Source organism: Dipodomys merriami, unplaced genomic scaffold (assembly GCF_024711535.1).
Source record: "Dipodomys merriami isolate MVZ:Mamm:240054 unplaced genomic scaffold, mDipMer1.0.p SCAF_5, whole genome shotgun sequence".
Lineage (NCBI taxonomy): Eukaryota > Metazoa > Chordata > Mammalia > Rodentia > Heteromyidae > Dipodomys > Dipodomys merriami.
Genome location: NW_027206068.1, coordinates 50,154,821 through 50,171,502, shown reverse-complemented (window position 1 = coordinate 50,171,502; position 16,682 = coordinate 50,154,821). Strand labels below are relative to the sequence as shown.

The window sequence follows — 16,682 nt, the reverse complement described above, 5'->3', positions numbered from 1 at the left end:
ATAATTAGGATAGTAAAATTTGACCTAGATTAAAGCAAAATATTACATATTACTGAGTACAGGCACAGGATCACATACACACACACACACACACACACACACACACACACACACACACATGCATGCACGCACGCATGCACGCACGCACACACTTCTTATACTCCTTGCTACCTTTAGGCTCCAGAGACTGAGATCAAAACTTTATTTCTGCTCCTTTTCTAATCTAATTAAAACATGAAATGTTGCCTATTGTCCGTTATCACTTTATGCATATTATAGGTTAAATAGAAAAATTAATATTAATTGAGGGTGTCACTTCATGGTAATATTTATTTTACTAAGTCATAGGAACAATGATTATTAAAGCAAAGCATTACAAAAGGCACCACTTAAAATTATATGCAGTGCTGCAAAACACTAAAAGAAAAAGCCCAATCCTTAGCTAGTGCTATCATGAAAAGAAGTTTTATGAACTCTCAAATTCGATCTCTATTTCAGAAATTGAATTATGTTACAAAATATTTTCTCAGAATATGAAAGGCTAATTAAATTGTAAATAGAATTTAAAAAATTTTAAATCAAACCAAAAAAAGAAAATTTCCAATTATGAAATTTCCTCGGCAAACATCTATTGTGTTTTAAATTCTTTATTAATTTGATTTGAATCCTTTACCCAACCTAAGTGGCTACAATTTTCTTCTTTTAAATTTAAATTTCATAATGAAGAGAAGAGCAATGTACATTCCCTCACCAGATTGTACATGGCCTATTTATTAATGATGCTTCATTCCATATGGATTTCTTCTCTTTTATTTATTACTACCAGAAAGGATGTCTTTAATAACTTAGCAACTCTGGGATAACCAACTTGAAATGCAAACCTCAACAGTCACAGTACTGCAGGTCTGCCACATACAATGGTTCTAGAAGGACCAGGAAAGACAGACTTTTGTGAGGAGCATGCACCAACTGTGATCCACAAATAGGTAATCCACTGAGGTTGGGGTTAAGGTTCGTGGAATAATTTGGAAATTATTCTCAGTTTGGACAGAATTTATAAAGCCTGAGAATACAGCCTTTAATTAGAACTCAACTTCCAAAGCAGCCACTCCCTTGAATTTCCAGAGCTCAGTTCTCAGCAAAGTAAAAACAGCCCCATCATATGGATAGCTAAGGCCCCTATAAATTACTCCTTAAATGTCCAACCAAGAAGGTAGTAGGCATCAAAAACCCAGTAGCCACTGTCAAGAGCAAATAAAGAAGCCAGCTTTGACAGAGTTACTCTCCACTTCTGGGCCCTGCAGTCAAGCTGTCCCATGGAAGTTTGGAAAAAAGAGTGGGTTGTGCTGTTGAAAATATTCCCATATCCCAGCCAGCCTCCTTTTTGTGATGATCCCTCCATCCAGCCAACCTCACACGACAGTGGGAACACTACCATCAATTCCGTGAGAGCCAGCTGTCCACCTCATCCATGGTGCTCAGAAAGCCACACAGGAATCCTGGAACAGAAGCCAGGCTCTAGGCTTGACTCATCACAGATGTTCCCCATCTCTTCCATGGAGCTCTGAGCCATTCTGTCTTGCCAAGGCCTGCCTTTTGTTATTACTGAGGATTTATGTTCCCCCCTTCCTCCCTCAATGTGCTCAATGCTGAAATAAAAAGAAAACACAAGGCCTCCTAACTTCAGTTTTAAGAGAACTAGACATTGTACATTGCAGAAATAGCCAAGGACTCTGTAGGGAAGACTAAAGAAGGAAAGTTAGGCGCCATACAGTTCAGTGTCAGGGAGCTAGACTAGAAGTCCATACCATAATAACAAACTTTCTAATGTTATTAGAATTGAGTCAGGTTTAATGATGATATAAAGTATTGTACTTCTACTCATCTCATTCTTTTCTTTTCCAGTAGTTCCAATCAAATCACCTTTGTCTAGAAAGTGTGGTCAGAAAAAGAAGAGTTTAAGAATTTGTAAACCAAATGTCAAATCAGATGCTCTCACAAATACATGGAAATGCTTACCAGCTCATGTTTCCTGCCTGAGTGTCATTGGCCTATTATCTATGGTATAGCCACTCATCAGTCAGTGTTCCCAGCAGTCCTCTCAGAAGTGCTGAGAAATCTCCCTATTTCTCCATTCTTTCAGGGCACATTAGCAGGAAACTAAATATTTGTTTCCAAATACTCCAGTGTCTCTCATGGCACAGACTACACCATTATCTCAAAAAAGAAAATTATTTCCTGCAATAGTTTTGATCAGTGTCCACTTAAGCAGTAAAGACAACAGAGTGATTCATTTGAAATCCATTCTCTTAAGCTTCACCAAACAGCATATACAGACTTAACACATTAGCCCAAACCTCCACACTTTTATGCAACAGGGATTGTACTTTTGTTTTGGTTTTTTTTTTTTTTTTGCTCTAAGATATCTTATATACATTTGCCTTGTGTGGGATTTGGGGGAAAACATTAGGGAAATAAATCAATTAACTAAAAGACAAACTTACAATTCTGTTATAGCAAGGGGTAGGGTGAGGGAGAAGATAGAGAAAGAGTAAAAGGCAGATACAGAGCACAGTCATGTTTCCCAACAGTTGCAGTTAATACTGTTTTTCTCTTCTAGTGTTCATAAATTCTGGTTACTAAGACTCACAGATAATATGCCCCAGTATCTCCAAACCTTGTTTTACAACAGGAGAGTCAATATTTAGATAAAAGATAGTCAATATATTTCAGGATAAATGTTTGCTTCTTTGTGGGGAAATCTATATAAATACTGCTGTTTACTAATTTCTGAGTTTAATTTCCTTCTTTCCTGTTCTCTTCTCTGAGACAAAAGTATAGAAAAAAATCAAGCTGATTCCAAAATTGAGCTGGAACACATTCATTTATATGGCTCTTGTTTAAAAACTGGACGTGCCTTCCAATACTGTCTTGATTGTTATTATTTGTTATCTGATGAATCAGATGCATCCTCTTTTTTAACTCAGTTTCATTTTTAGCGAGACACAGAAAGAAGTTAAACATTATTGACAAGAAAGGAATGGTTCAAGTTTCAAAGTAAGTGTAATATCTAGCCCAAAAAAAGGTCTATATTATAAAGTCCTGTGACATGCTGAATTAACTAAAGAAAACAACATCTGATTCTCAGAATTGGTTCTCCTCTATCTACTCAGTAAAACTTAGATTAAGCCCTGAGATGTAGTCACCCTGAGTAAGAACTTCAAGTTCCAGCTACAACTCCAGCTATTAGAAAAGTAGAGATAGGAGGATCATAATTTGAGGCCAGCCCAGGAGGAGGTGGAGAGTATGAGACCCTACCTGAAAAATTGCTAAAGTAAAAAGGACTGAGGGAGTAGCTCAAATCAAAAGTAATTGCCTAGCAGGCAAGGCCCTGAGTTTAAACACCACTATGAAAGATTAACTCTTATGCTCTTCCACAAGTATGGCATATTGCTGATGTTTACCTCTACATTTGCTGAATGGGACACCTCACTATTATAGTTCATCTTGACTCCACTTCAGGGAATATAGGGATGGGAACATAGGCTCCAGAGAGTCTCAAGCAGAAACGCACACAGATTCAGCATTCCAAACAGCACATCCAAAGTACACATAGCCATCTTGGAGCATAGCAAAACAATACTGATGCAATCTTAGGAGAGAAAGTACCAAAACAAATATGAAAATGATCCCAAGATACTAATTGTAAAAACAGATTTAAAAGCTCTTAAATAGAAAAATAAGAACAGTAAGAGCATAATCAAGTCATAATTTATTGTCCTGACGCTCCAAACTACTTTTTTTTTTCTTTTTTGGTCATTCGTAGGGCTTGAACTCTGAACCTGGGCTGAGCTGTCCCTGAGCTCTTCAGCTCAAGAATAGTGTTCTACCACTTGAGCCACAGCACCACTTCCAGTTTTCTGGTGGTTAATTGAAGATAACAGGCTCACAGACTTTTCTGCCTGGCTGGCTTTGCACTGAGATCCTCAGATCTCAGCCTCCTGAGTAGCTAGGATTACAGGAATGAGCCACCAGTGCCTGGCTCCAAACCTCTTTTTAAGTGTTGAAGTATACATTTACTTAGAGTTGTCTGATTTCCACTGAGTAGATTTCCACTTCAGAAGGAGCTAGATTTGGACTGAATAACCCTGAGAATCAAGTCCCAAACTTACAGGGCAATCTTCCTTTCTAAAATAAAAATAAAAATAAAAAAAAGTATAGGTGCTGACAAACAGAAGTATTTATAGCCTAGTTTTAGCAATGCAATTTAAAGTACCAATGAAAGTACTTTCTGGTAAACTCTGTTAATTTACAGAATTGTACAGACATGTATAAAGCATGATTGAGAGTGCATTATCATATGCATATGGTGAGAGCACATGATCATAATCATATCCCCCAAACACTCAAAGTTTCTCTGAAAAATACTTACTTCTGATGAGTTCACCATCTGAAGAATTTCCCCAAATGGACTGCTCTTGCATCTCTCCATGTGTGAAGTAGCTTTTGGTAGCTTGATTGATATCTTTCTCAGTATTTTCTTTATTACATTTTTCTAAATATAAAAAGAATATACACTCATCATCATTGAATATTACATGTTTTTCTCTAATTTTAGTTTGTAAATTTTTCTAAAGCTTCTAAATATGTCCTAACTAAAGGAAAGAGAACAGGAAGGAAGGAAGGAAGGAAGGAAGGAAGGAAGGAAGGAAGGAAGGAAGGAAGGAAGGAAGGAAGGAAGGAAGGAAGGAAGGGGGAGGGAGGGAAGGAGGGAGGGAGGGAGGGAAGGAGGGAAGGAGGAAGAAGGCAGGCTCTAGAAGATAGGAATATTGTGTGATTTCTAAAACTATAGAAGTATTTTCAAAAGTACAAATTAGGAAAACAGTCAAGAACTTTATGGAGAAACTCCAAAAGCAGATACTTGGGCAAACATTTCAAACTGTTGTTCTTAGGTAAAACATTTGGGAGATAAGAATTTATAAGCTTGATTAGGTACATAATGTGAAATATCTCAAAGTCCAAGTGAGAAAGTACATATGTAATTAAAAAACAAGATTAGTAAGTAAAAGTAGGCATTGAAGTTTTATGAAATCAGTGCCTAAGCAAAGTATTAGGAGGAGTAATAAATTTGTGCACACCATGTCAGTGAACTTGGAAAGCTATGTAAAATAACAGATGTGTGGGCTCCATCACCAGTAATTCAATTGGGGAGCAAGATCTACATTCAGTTGATTCTACTGCACTGAATAACTGGTGAATAAACATTCAAAGAAGAGAACAGAAAAAGGGGAAATAAAAGGGAAACAAAGTTAATTTACAAATTGAGGTGAGTTTAATTAATTGAATAACAAGATGGGCAAAGAAACAAACCAGAGGTCTGTATAAGGAAGATAAAGATGACAGAATTCTTAGTATGGATTAGACTAGGACAAACTGGAGATCAGAAGAATAATTTATTTATTATAAATAAGTACTTGCACACACATATACACATATAATACACAGTAGATGTTTAAGTATTGTACTAGGTGATGGGGATATAATGGATTATGAGACACCATGGAGCCCTCATGGAGCTTATAGTCTAGTTGATGAGTTGCTATGTACTTAAATTTGCAATCCAGAATAAAAGGTCATCTTTATAAACTAGATTGATGAAGCTACAAGAGTGAGTATATTAATGAGCTACAAGAGTAAGAATATTAGAGAAAAGTACCAAGAAGTAGCTGTACAATTCAGGAGGAGTTAGAGAAGTAGGGTGATGTCAAGCCATAGAAGCAAAAAAAGGAAAGATATTCAAACAGAAGTTGTTAGTCACCCGTGTTAAGTTTTCCAGTGCAAGGAAAAAATTTCTACACATGCAAAAATTTCTCATGCATCATGGGGATTTCACAATTGAAAATTTCTGCCATGAAACACATTTCAGCACATGAAAATAGATGAACATGACCTGAGAATGAAATACAGAACCTAAGATCTCAAAAAAAAAAAAAGAATCTTGAAATCTAAGTATTTTTACAAAGAAAAGCCATAGTCAAACACTAGTAAAATATAAATTAAAGCATACTAAACGATTATGTTCTAGATTTATGTAAATTTACCCAAAATTTTCATAGGGACAAATGTACTCTTCGTGATATGTGCTAGCTTCAATTAAAATCTTTACTCTTTTAAACAACTCCAGAAATTTTTCTACTGCTAGTCAACTCAAACCCTTACTGAGATTATCAACAAGAGATTTTTATACATGCTCACTAGTACACATGAACTAGCTCATCAGCAGAGTCCTACAAACTCACTGCTACTGTTATGTAGCTGACTGCCGCCAGGTGTCATGCTAGTAGCCTTGATTCAATTAGTAACTTTAATTGAAGCTGAATGAAATTAATTATATAATTTTGAGCTGTTCAAGTTTAATTCCATTAAAATTAATTCATGAAACCAAGGCATTATAAAGCATTGCTGACTAAAAGAAACTGGGTATGAATAAAGCCTCTAGACACACTTGACTCATATTTGAATCATGTCCAATATTCAAGTGCTAAACACAAACCCTCTCAACTCTGTACTGAGCAAATGAAAATACCATGTGGTCCATACACACAATTTACAATTACATAATCCACTGGTAGGGGGAAAATAAGGTTCTTTAGACACAGAATTTTTATTAAGAGGACATTAGAATCACACTTTATTGTATGTTTCCTTATCTTGAAAATCCTAGAATTGGAAGGTCTCATTGTTCCTCTGATGTAAAAAAAAAGGGGGGGGGAGAAGTATCATTCTGTCTCATTCTAATCAGAAAATAACAAAGTGTATATAATTACTATTTCATCGCAATCATTAGTTTATCCAACTTTACTTGCTTTGGAAAGTAAACATTTTGGCTTGGAAAGTTGATCTCTGGCTTTTGCTATGATACCCAGCCCAAACCAAGGCTTAGAAAAAGATGCCAACTTAAAAAAAAAAAAAAACACCTAAACTGGGTGCCAGTGGCTCAAGCCTGTAATCCTAGCTACTCAGGAGGGTGAAATCTGAAGATTGCAATTCAAAGTCAGCTGGGGCAGGAAAGTGGCTCAAGTGGTAGAGCGCTCGCCTTGAGCTGAAGAGCTGAGGGACAGTACCCAGGCCCAGAATTCAAGCCCCACCACTGACCAAAAAAATATAATAATAATAAAAATATATAAATAAATAAATAAACTGACTTGCTAAATTTCTATTTATATAAATAAAGCTGTGACCACTTGAATACTATGAATTTCCACTATATGTATATTATTTTATCAGTCTCCTTTTTAGCATTTAATATGTTGCAGTATCTCAGTTTAATGCAACACCCACATGGTCACCTTAGAAATGATGCATATTTACATATATCACTAAAGAAATGCACTGAAGAGAAAACAGGATTTTACTGAGAAGCAGTTACAAGATGATAAGATATCCAAACACATAACCAACCTGGCTACAACTTTCAATTAATTGAGTCAACCACAACTCATTGAGCTGATATCATCTAAAGCAGATTTCTGTCTCAATAACATAGGTTTATTGTGTCACTTGTGAACTGAGAAACAGAGAGCTCAGCCTTGACTTCAACAATTCAATTCCTGATATACACAGTTTTGTTCCTGCAATTCAAATACTATCTGTGCCTAAAGGATTTAGTTCATGGGCAATCATGAGGATTCAGTAATAAATGAAAACATTTTGTACCTGGCTACATGATTTCTACATATTGAAGCAACAAAATCTCCTTGAGAGTAACAACATCTTTTAAAAGGAACCCACCGCATCTCAAAGTTGTTGTTCTTCTAAGTCAGTGTTCTCTACTTCAGCTCTGGCTCAGAAGCACTTGGCAAGCTCATTACATTTAAAGATAAGCAGGTCCAAATCTCAAGGAGAGGACCCAATTCAGATGACACTAAGGGTGATATCACATTGGCCACATTGGAAGGGCCCTGTAGGATAAAGGCTCTTCTCCTACACCACATAATTTTGTGTGTGTGCCAGTCCTGGGGCTTGAGCTCAGGGCCTGGGCCCTGTCCCCAAGCTTTTTCACTTAGGGTTAGCGTTTTACCAGTTGAGCCACAACTCTACTTCTATCTTTTGTGGTGGTAAATTGGAGATAAGAGTCTCATGAGCTGGCTTCCAACTGTGATCCTCAGATCACAGCCTCTTGAGTTGCTAGAATTATAGGCATGAGACACTGGTGTCGGGCTATACACACTAATATTTAAAAAAAAACTTACAAAAGCCTACTAAATATCAAGATACATATCTTGCTATTCATCTTCTTGTCAGGTAAGTCCAGGTAATCAGAAAATAAACTTTATCTAGTCATCTAATTAATACAGATGCATTTTGTTCTGTTTCCACATCAAAATAACTATGAGAATATAATCCCTGATTTGTTTATAGTATTAATTAGTTCTGCTAATTGATGGGATAAAAAGTATGTTTTGATATTAAAATAAAAATTGAAAGCATTTTATAAATAGCATTTTACCAAAGGATAGTCATATCTTCCCCCAAAAGACTAGCTCTCCAACATTCCACTGTACTTAGAATAGAAAGAAAAGTAAAGGAGAATCTTTGGATAAGAAAATAAATTAGGTCCTGGCAAAAAATATTTCATCCGGGGATGCCAAACACACATACATGAAATAATCAAGCAACTCAACAAACAGAGTACAATAAAATATTCCCTGAGTCATAATTCTGGCTCAAAGACTGACCAGCTGTGTGAGCAGGTCAGAGCCTCATTCTCCTCATCTTTGTTGGGAAGGAAGGTTATTGAACTACCTCAAATTGTGCAGCTCTGACTTTTCACAGAAATAAACAATAGAGCCCCAATCTCCTATACACTTTGAGTGGTGCTTGCTTAGAATGGAGTAGAACAAATCATAGAAAGGCTTTTGTAAGGTATTGGATTTGAGATCATTCTCAAAGAAAGTGACAACTATGAATTAAGGCAGAGAAAAAGTCAAAGGGAAAAAAAAATAAAGGTTCTAAATGATCAGTTTAAGTACAATATGTCCCACTCAGAAATGATTATCTATCTTACATGATCAATGACTTCTATTTTTTGTATTTTTTTAGAAAAAGAGTACTTATGATGAGAAGTACTCAGATCTTGAGAATGACAAAGATTCAAGTAAACAGATTTTCCATTTAATTTCAGATTCTATAGTATTTGGCTGGCATTATTCAAATTTAAAACAGAGAGTTACATATTTCAGATTGTTGGAGAATCAAATAAAAGAATGGTTATTGGGCTGGGAAGGTGGCTCAGTGGTAGAAGGATTGTCTGGCATGCATGAGGCCCTGGGTTCGATTCTTCAGCACCACATAGGTAGAAAAACATGGAAGTGGTGCTGTGGCTCAAAAGTGGTAGAGTGCTAGCCTTGAGCTTAAGAGCTGAGGGACAGCACCCAGGCCCAGAGTTCAGGACCCACAAATGACAAAAAAAAAAAAAAAAAAAAAAAAAAAAAGAATGGTTGTTAATGCAAGAATAACCTAAGAACATGAAGTAAGTCAAATAATCATTTAAGTGAAATATTATATAAGCCATTTAATAGTCACTCAATTGGTACACAGGTGCACAGGTGTTAGGTATGTTTTAAATAAACAAAAGATAAAAATGCTAACTTTGGATGAAAGAACAATCTTGATGAACTTCTGTTAATTACTACCCTATCTTGGCAGGTCTACAGTTCAGATAGATGAATCCTTTCAGATGAGCGTATTCAGTCCTTTAGGGTGTAGGGAGGCAGAAATATTACCCTCAGAATGGTACTCTGCACTAGAGAAGTAACCTGAAGTCGGTATGTATGGGACCACCACTAATGATATGGATTCTGGGAGAATTAATCTTTGTCAGATTCTTCATCTTTCAAATGGGATATCAACTGTATCCACGTCATGTGATAGATGCAAACATAAATGGAATCATACCAAGAAGGAAGCTTCTTCCTTCCTGTAAGCACTACCTGTTTCACAGCAAGTAGCTCATTGCTAATATTACAGTGTTATTAAAATAAGCATCCTCAAAACTTGCTTTAAGTATGCCACAGGAAGGCAAGGAAACATCCATTTTTTAATCCCTATATGAAAACCACACAAGAATTTTCTTCCAGATTGAATAAGGAAAAGCAATGATTTCTCTATCTAGATGTATTTTTTTTATTCTCCTGAAGACAACACAATTCTAGTAGGGAAATAAATTTATTACTGTAATTGAATAATGGGGTACAATATGACAGACTATAGGTATATACTCTGCTTTTACCCCAAACTTGGGTCTCCCAGACTACCTATATTTTCCATTATTCTATTTTAATCTTTTCTTTAAATGTACTCTCCTAAGCCATCTCAAGTATCCTACCGAAGAAGGCAAAGGTATGTATAAACTCACAAGCCAACCATCAATATATTTCTTACCTGTCATTCCTATTTTATTTGATTACTTAGTGAAAGACTATATAATGAAAACCCTTGGCAGGACTCTTTATGAAACCTCATAAAAGTCATTGTAAAATATATTAATTAAGTAAGCGTCTCTCCTGGTACTTCAATTTTGGGACTTTTGCAGGTTAAGCCTCATACATTTCAATTAAGTATTTGTTGATAAATATGATAATTATCATCTATAATATGTATATATACAGATACTACGCAAAAATCTTTATGCACAACCTCTTTTACCTATAAGCACAAGTATATTAAATAACTTTATTTTTATTCTTCCTTTCAAAAAATCAGCATTATTACAGACTATTTATAGGTCTTCTTTTTTATAAACCCTCAAGTAATCGGAGTCTAAAATCTCTAGAAAAAGTTAAAAAGAAATCTGTGTCTGTATTTTCCCAGAGGCTCAGAACAATGTGGAAATTCTACAAATGCTCCCCAAATGTAACCTTTTCAAAACTAAAGATAAGGCAGCTTTCAGGAAGACCTAAGGCTCTGGATTTCATTTCTTCACTGATCCAAGAAAAAAAAAAAAGGAGGAAAAAAAACCCTCAAGCCTAATGACCTTTAAGGAACAATCCAAAGCTAAGTTACTTTGCCTAGCTAGTATTCTAAAAGGGATGGAAATCTCATTGTCCAAAAATCATATTAAGATAACAGAAGTGTTTTAACAGATGATCCAGCATATGCATAAAATTTTATAATTTTGTAAACACAGGAATCTTATTGTGTAATCACAGATATAAATGTCAACTGAATGAATTAAATGCTTAAATCAACTTTTTAAATCAATTCACTGTTATTAGTATTCTAAAAAATGCTAAGACTTGCAAGCAAAACTAAGAAGCATTCCTTCAAAGGAGCTTTAAATTTAGAAGCTTAAGGTAGGCAAAAAGAACAAAAATAAGTGACAAAACTAACATTGCCTTAATCAGAGTTCAGAGTTTTGGTGTGTTTGGAAGAGAAAGCTTTATACACAGAAAATTAAAAAAGAGCATCAAAATAACATAGTATTCAATTAAATATGAAAGTGTGAAGAGCAGGCACAAAATACAGCAATAGTTTTAGTAAACCAGCCTTCTAAATAAGTTAGAAGCGCATCAGAAAGTCTGAACTTTCCCCTTTAAGTAGAGTTAGATAACAACAATCTAGTTCAGGAAACAAGAGCATATTTCCTCACCCATGTTTATGTGTAGTGCCTTTTCATTGAAAGCTGTAATTAACTATTCTAAAATCATATTTTCAGAATGGCTGCCTGTGAGGCACCAAAACTCCTAAAACTCTTACCTCCTTAAATTAAAGCACAATTATGTTTTCTCAACCAATAGGAATATTTGTAAGAGCCATGCACAATAGGTTCATAGAATTTGGAGTGAGGATCTTAAAAGTTCAGTGGATAATCATATAACAATAATTTGAATAAGAATATTCAACACTTAACAGGGGAAAGTGAAGGACAAAAGACATGAATACTTCATAAGTAATAAACAAACTTAGAAGAAATAGATTACTTGAATTATTCAGACCTTCCTCACATATGGCTAACATTTGCTTCTGTAAAATTTTCACCAATTTTATATTTTGCTCTTTGTAAATCAAAGAAACCAAGATAATAAACCAAAGCCTCCCCAACCTATATGACAGTGTTGTATCAAAAAGTATCTCATGACCTTGTATCTTCTTTATGCCAAATACTATCAGTTTAGTCAATGGCTTTTCAAATACTTTACATTCTACTTGTTCTTATAGCCAGAATAGTGTTGTTAATCTTACCTAGAGAGGTATCTACTACAGAAGAGTTTGTCTAACTTACTGCTGAAATTCAGAGACTCTAAATCTATATTAGTTCTCTTAATTAGCGGTACAATCTCCACTATTAAATACACACACACACACACACACACACACACACACACACACACACACACACACACAGGAAGACTACCAATATCCCCTCCTCACCAGCATGACATATTATGACTACATATTACTTGTACAAAATAGTAGATCTCATTGTGATATTTTCATATATGCATATAACGAACTTAAAATGTCCAGTTTTAAACATGTTTCTGTTAATTCTCAGACAGTGTTTTGCTCAAGGACACTTTCTGTGTCTGGTTTTCTGGTTAAGCAATGAACCCTTTTTTGGCACTATTACAAGAATGTGGACCAGTGGAAATCAACAATGAGCCTAAGGGGGTTGTTTAATCTGTAGAGTCATTTCAAAATAATGGAGTGTGACACTGAAGTAAATAAATAAGGGAAGACAATGGATAATTTCAAATATTGGAAAAGGCAGTATTTGATGAGGTACACAATGCTGAGGGAATTAGAAGTATGTTAGAATTTATTTTTTAACTTCAGAACGATGAATATATATTTAATTTGAAGTCATAAGGTATGTCCTCTGATAATGCTCGTAAATGCCCAAACCAGGAGATTCTCATATAACTCCCAACCTCAGCCTTGCACGTTTTCAACTTTCTTCTCTGGAATGCTGCATTCATTGGATTCTTCTTCAAACCCGTCAGCTCTGCTATCTTTGCCATTCCTTTAACTTCCACAGTTTCAGTTGCCTTAGGAGAAGCACTTGTAGATCTATTACCCTGGGTACTATATGGGCATGCCATTTTGAGACACTCGAACACAATATTTCCCCAATGCATTACTAGTTTTCTTCATTCCCTTCTTGTTACTTTAACTGCAGTCTGTGTCTCAGTCAACATGAGTGACAGAATCAACTCTTCATTTTCACCTTATTTCACCTGGCTCAACATTAATTAATGACCAGATCTTATTAGCTATAATGTCCCAATTTCTCACAAATCCATACTTCATTTTTGCCCCTTCCTCAGTCCCAGTCCCAGAATCTCTTTCCTTTCCAACTATAATTACTTTCCTATCACAAATATTGAATACTATTACTCCTTAGATCAGGAATCACAAACCACTTTACATATTGATCTACAACTGTACAGTGATGTTTTACACTGTACATACTTTAATATGGTCAGCTACTATACTTTTCCCATGACTGATAATTTTATCTCACTGAGGAATAACCAGTAAAACCATTTAAAACAATCAAAATCTGTGCATGTTTTGTAAGTGATAAAATAAATAAGAACATACTCTATTGATCTTGACACCTCAAGATCCAAAACTGGTCTGCCATGAAGAAAACAGAAAGACAGGATCCTAGTACTCTGAAACTTGGCTGTAGAGTACTTGTCACCTGCTCCACCACAAGCTGCTTTATTTTTAGTGCTCAAATCTTTACACACACACACACACACACACACACACACACACACACACACTATTATCTGTCACCTGATGCCACTAGTTACTATCAAAGTAATGCCCCCCCCAATCTAATTTTTTCTTGCCATCCTCAGACTCTATCTCATCTTCTAAAAATGTATTAGTTTCACAATTAAACCAGAGAACAACTGGCTATCAACTGGCCTGTCACATGTTCTTGTCAGGAACTGGTATTTAAATGAGGGACTGTATTTGTTTGAGTAGACATTAACTTCTCATCTTCTCTCAACTAGTGTGCAGATCCCTTGTGGACACAACTACGTATTATACATTCTTAATCTTCACAGGGACTTGTCCATGAGTGCCTCACAAAATGTATTTGTGGACAGGGTTTATCTCTTTCAAATGTCAATACCAAAATAGACATGTTAGCATCAAAGTTAGTTTCAAGTTTTATTCCTTAGATCATGAAAAACATTAGCATAAAAGCACATGTACGTGAATCATCTCTTTTGAGATCATGTGGGTACAACTCTGAAAACAGAAGTAGACTGAAAGCAAAAACCACAAACAAAATTAAATTCATGTTAAAATAACCTGCTTGGTTCCTGCTTAGTGAGCCCTAAGTGATCAGAAGTAGAATCGATAAAACAGAAATCATAACTCAATTTCAAACTTGAAGGTTAAAAAGATTTCTTCCACCAGAATATGTATATTGTTAAAAGATAATAATGTGTAACCATGTTAAAAGGAGATATCCAGGGTTTAAGTAATGTAGCCAGACAGAGAGTGGAGATGGGGAGAGGGAAAGACAGACAGAAAGGAGGAGGAGAGAGAAAGAGAGAGAGAGAGATCTGAAAAATTACTTCAAATACATCGTTCTTACTAGGGTTAAAAGGTTGTACTATCTTCAGCTACTCCAATGAATCCATATCATTAACCTCTCCAAAAATCTTAAATACAGACAAAAAGTCTAGAAGCAGTTACTTTCTCCTTAATAAAAACTGAATCGAAATATTTTAGCAACAAAAACATAAAAAAGCACTCGATTTTTCCTCTGCCTTTGTGCAGAACACTTACATTATCTCACAAACATGGTTAGATTGAATTAGAGAGATATTCTGCCATTTGGTTGTTATTGTTCTAAATAATTTTCCATTTACAAATGGCATGTTAGATTATCTCAATTTATGTTTCCTTATTTTCCTCAGTCTTTTATTTCTATGAAAATATAATTCAGTAAAAATAATTGCACTCTGTTATATTAAGTTTTCTTTCCATGAAATCACCTCAACCAGATCCAGGAAATAAGTTTCAAAGAAACAGGAAAAGCCCTACACACCCAAAATTCCACAGCTTCCCTCGCAGCCCTGTGAAGGTCACTGGATCATATATAGATTAAATCCTTGTACATGGACTGACCAAGCAAAGCAAATAAGCACAAGCTTTGCTCAGCAAAAGACTTAGCCTGCCAATTGCATTTCTGGTTTCTTTGGCTGGCCTACCAGCCTGGAAACATGGTCAATTAATACAAACAGTCTCCCACATATGAGTGATTCTAGTCCCTTGCCTTTCCATTGCTTTAACCCTGACAAGTTCCAATCCTATGACAATTCTAAAATCCATTTTCTTGGCTTCTCTTCCCAAGCCCCCACATGCTTCTTTCTGAGCAAGACAATCAACACTGCTGATCCATGCCCACTAGATATCATGCCATTCATTCTTCACTAAGCCTTCTGTGGTGCTGAGCAGCTCTTTTGTTTACCCCAGACTAACTCCCTCTTGAACTTTTCTCTTCCAAAACTTTCTACACATCTCCAATTTCTTGACTCATCCTAACCTCCCTTGCTTTTAGCAATTATCACTATTCTCTTGACAACCTTCACTAGTGTGTGTGTGTGTGTGTGTGTGTGTGTGTGTGTGTGTGTGTGTGTGTCTTACTTTTCACATCAAATTTACTCTAAGATTATCTATAACCTACCTTTTCATCTTTCCTCTACCTCTGATTGGAAACTTTCCCAACCCCAGCAAGAATGTTTTATGTTACAAATACACACTGCACCACCATTCTATCCTGGGTCCTGTCATCTTTGATTTCTCTAACCTCTTGCTTCCTTCCCATTAATGTGGGGTGCAAAAGCTCAGTCTACTGATCAAAGAGAAGCCTTCTACATACCTGTTTTAACAAATGCTCTTCTAATTTTCCATAACTACCCAATATCCAGGAAACATTTTGCACTTGTGTATTGGATTCTTTGGCTACTCCCCCCTAAAGGGTAGACATTCTCCAATATGTGGCCCTCAGTCCTCTCTCTCTCTCACCTTTGTGCCCATCCATCCACTCCCTTGTGATGAACCCTTGGTCATGACTGATGACCAAGGCTGATGATCACCCCCTCTTAGTTACAGTTTCCTGTGTCCAGTTGCTGGCTATCAAGGCTAGGGATAACCTTCCTGGGGTCAACTTAATCGAAGAAGACTCAAATAGTTCCTGCTATATTTTTCCATCTACAATGCAAACCCATGAGGAAACCTTCCATTCCTATTTTCCACCACCTTCCATCTTAAATATTTTACCCAATAATAAAAGCTTGGCTCATCAAGACATAAACAATGTGTTTGATCTCAAGGAATGCAAAGATGAATATGTAAAAATTGATGTATGCTCTCTTTTTAAATTTTATTTCTTCCATTTCCCTCCCACTGGTACCACTCTTCTTCCTCTACTCTGTTCCAGGCTACAGTAATCACCTTCTGAATAAGTGCCATCTCCACTTGTCACTTTCTCCAAAATCATCCTGCCACTAGACTTATTCTAAAAACATCAAGTCCTGTACTTCCTTTTCTCAAGAATCTTCAAAAAATCTGGGCAATGATGACCTGTATCCTAGCTACTCAGCAGGATGTAATAAAAAGATCACCCAGGCCAACCTGGGGAAAAAAGT

At 35.9% G+C, this 16,682-nt stretch overlaps 1 protein-coding gene across 1 annotated transcript in view; it reads right to left on the bottom strand.

Moving 5' to 3' along the window:
- Mdfic (MyoD family inhibitor domain containing) overlaps positions 1-16,682 on the bottom strand; it is a 118,884-nt gene that overhangs the window by 61,346 nt on the left and 40,856 nt on the right. The window contains exon 5 of the mRNA XM_069997366.1: positions 4,433-4,555. Coding sequence (XP_069853467.1) covers positions 4,433-4,555 — 123 coding nt within the window. The remainder of the gene's footprint in view (positions 1-4,432; positions 4,556-16,682) is intronic.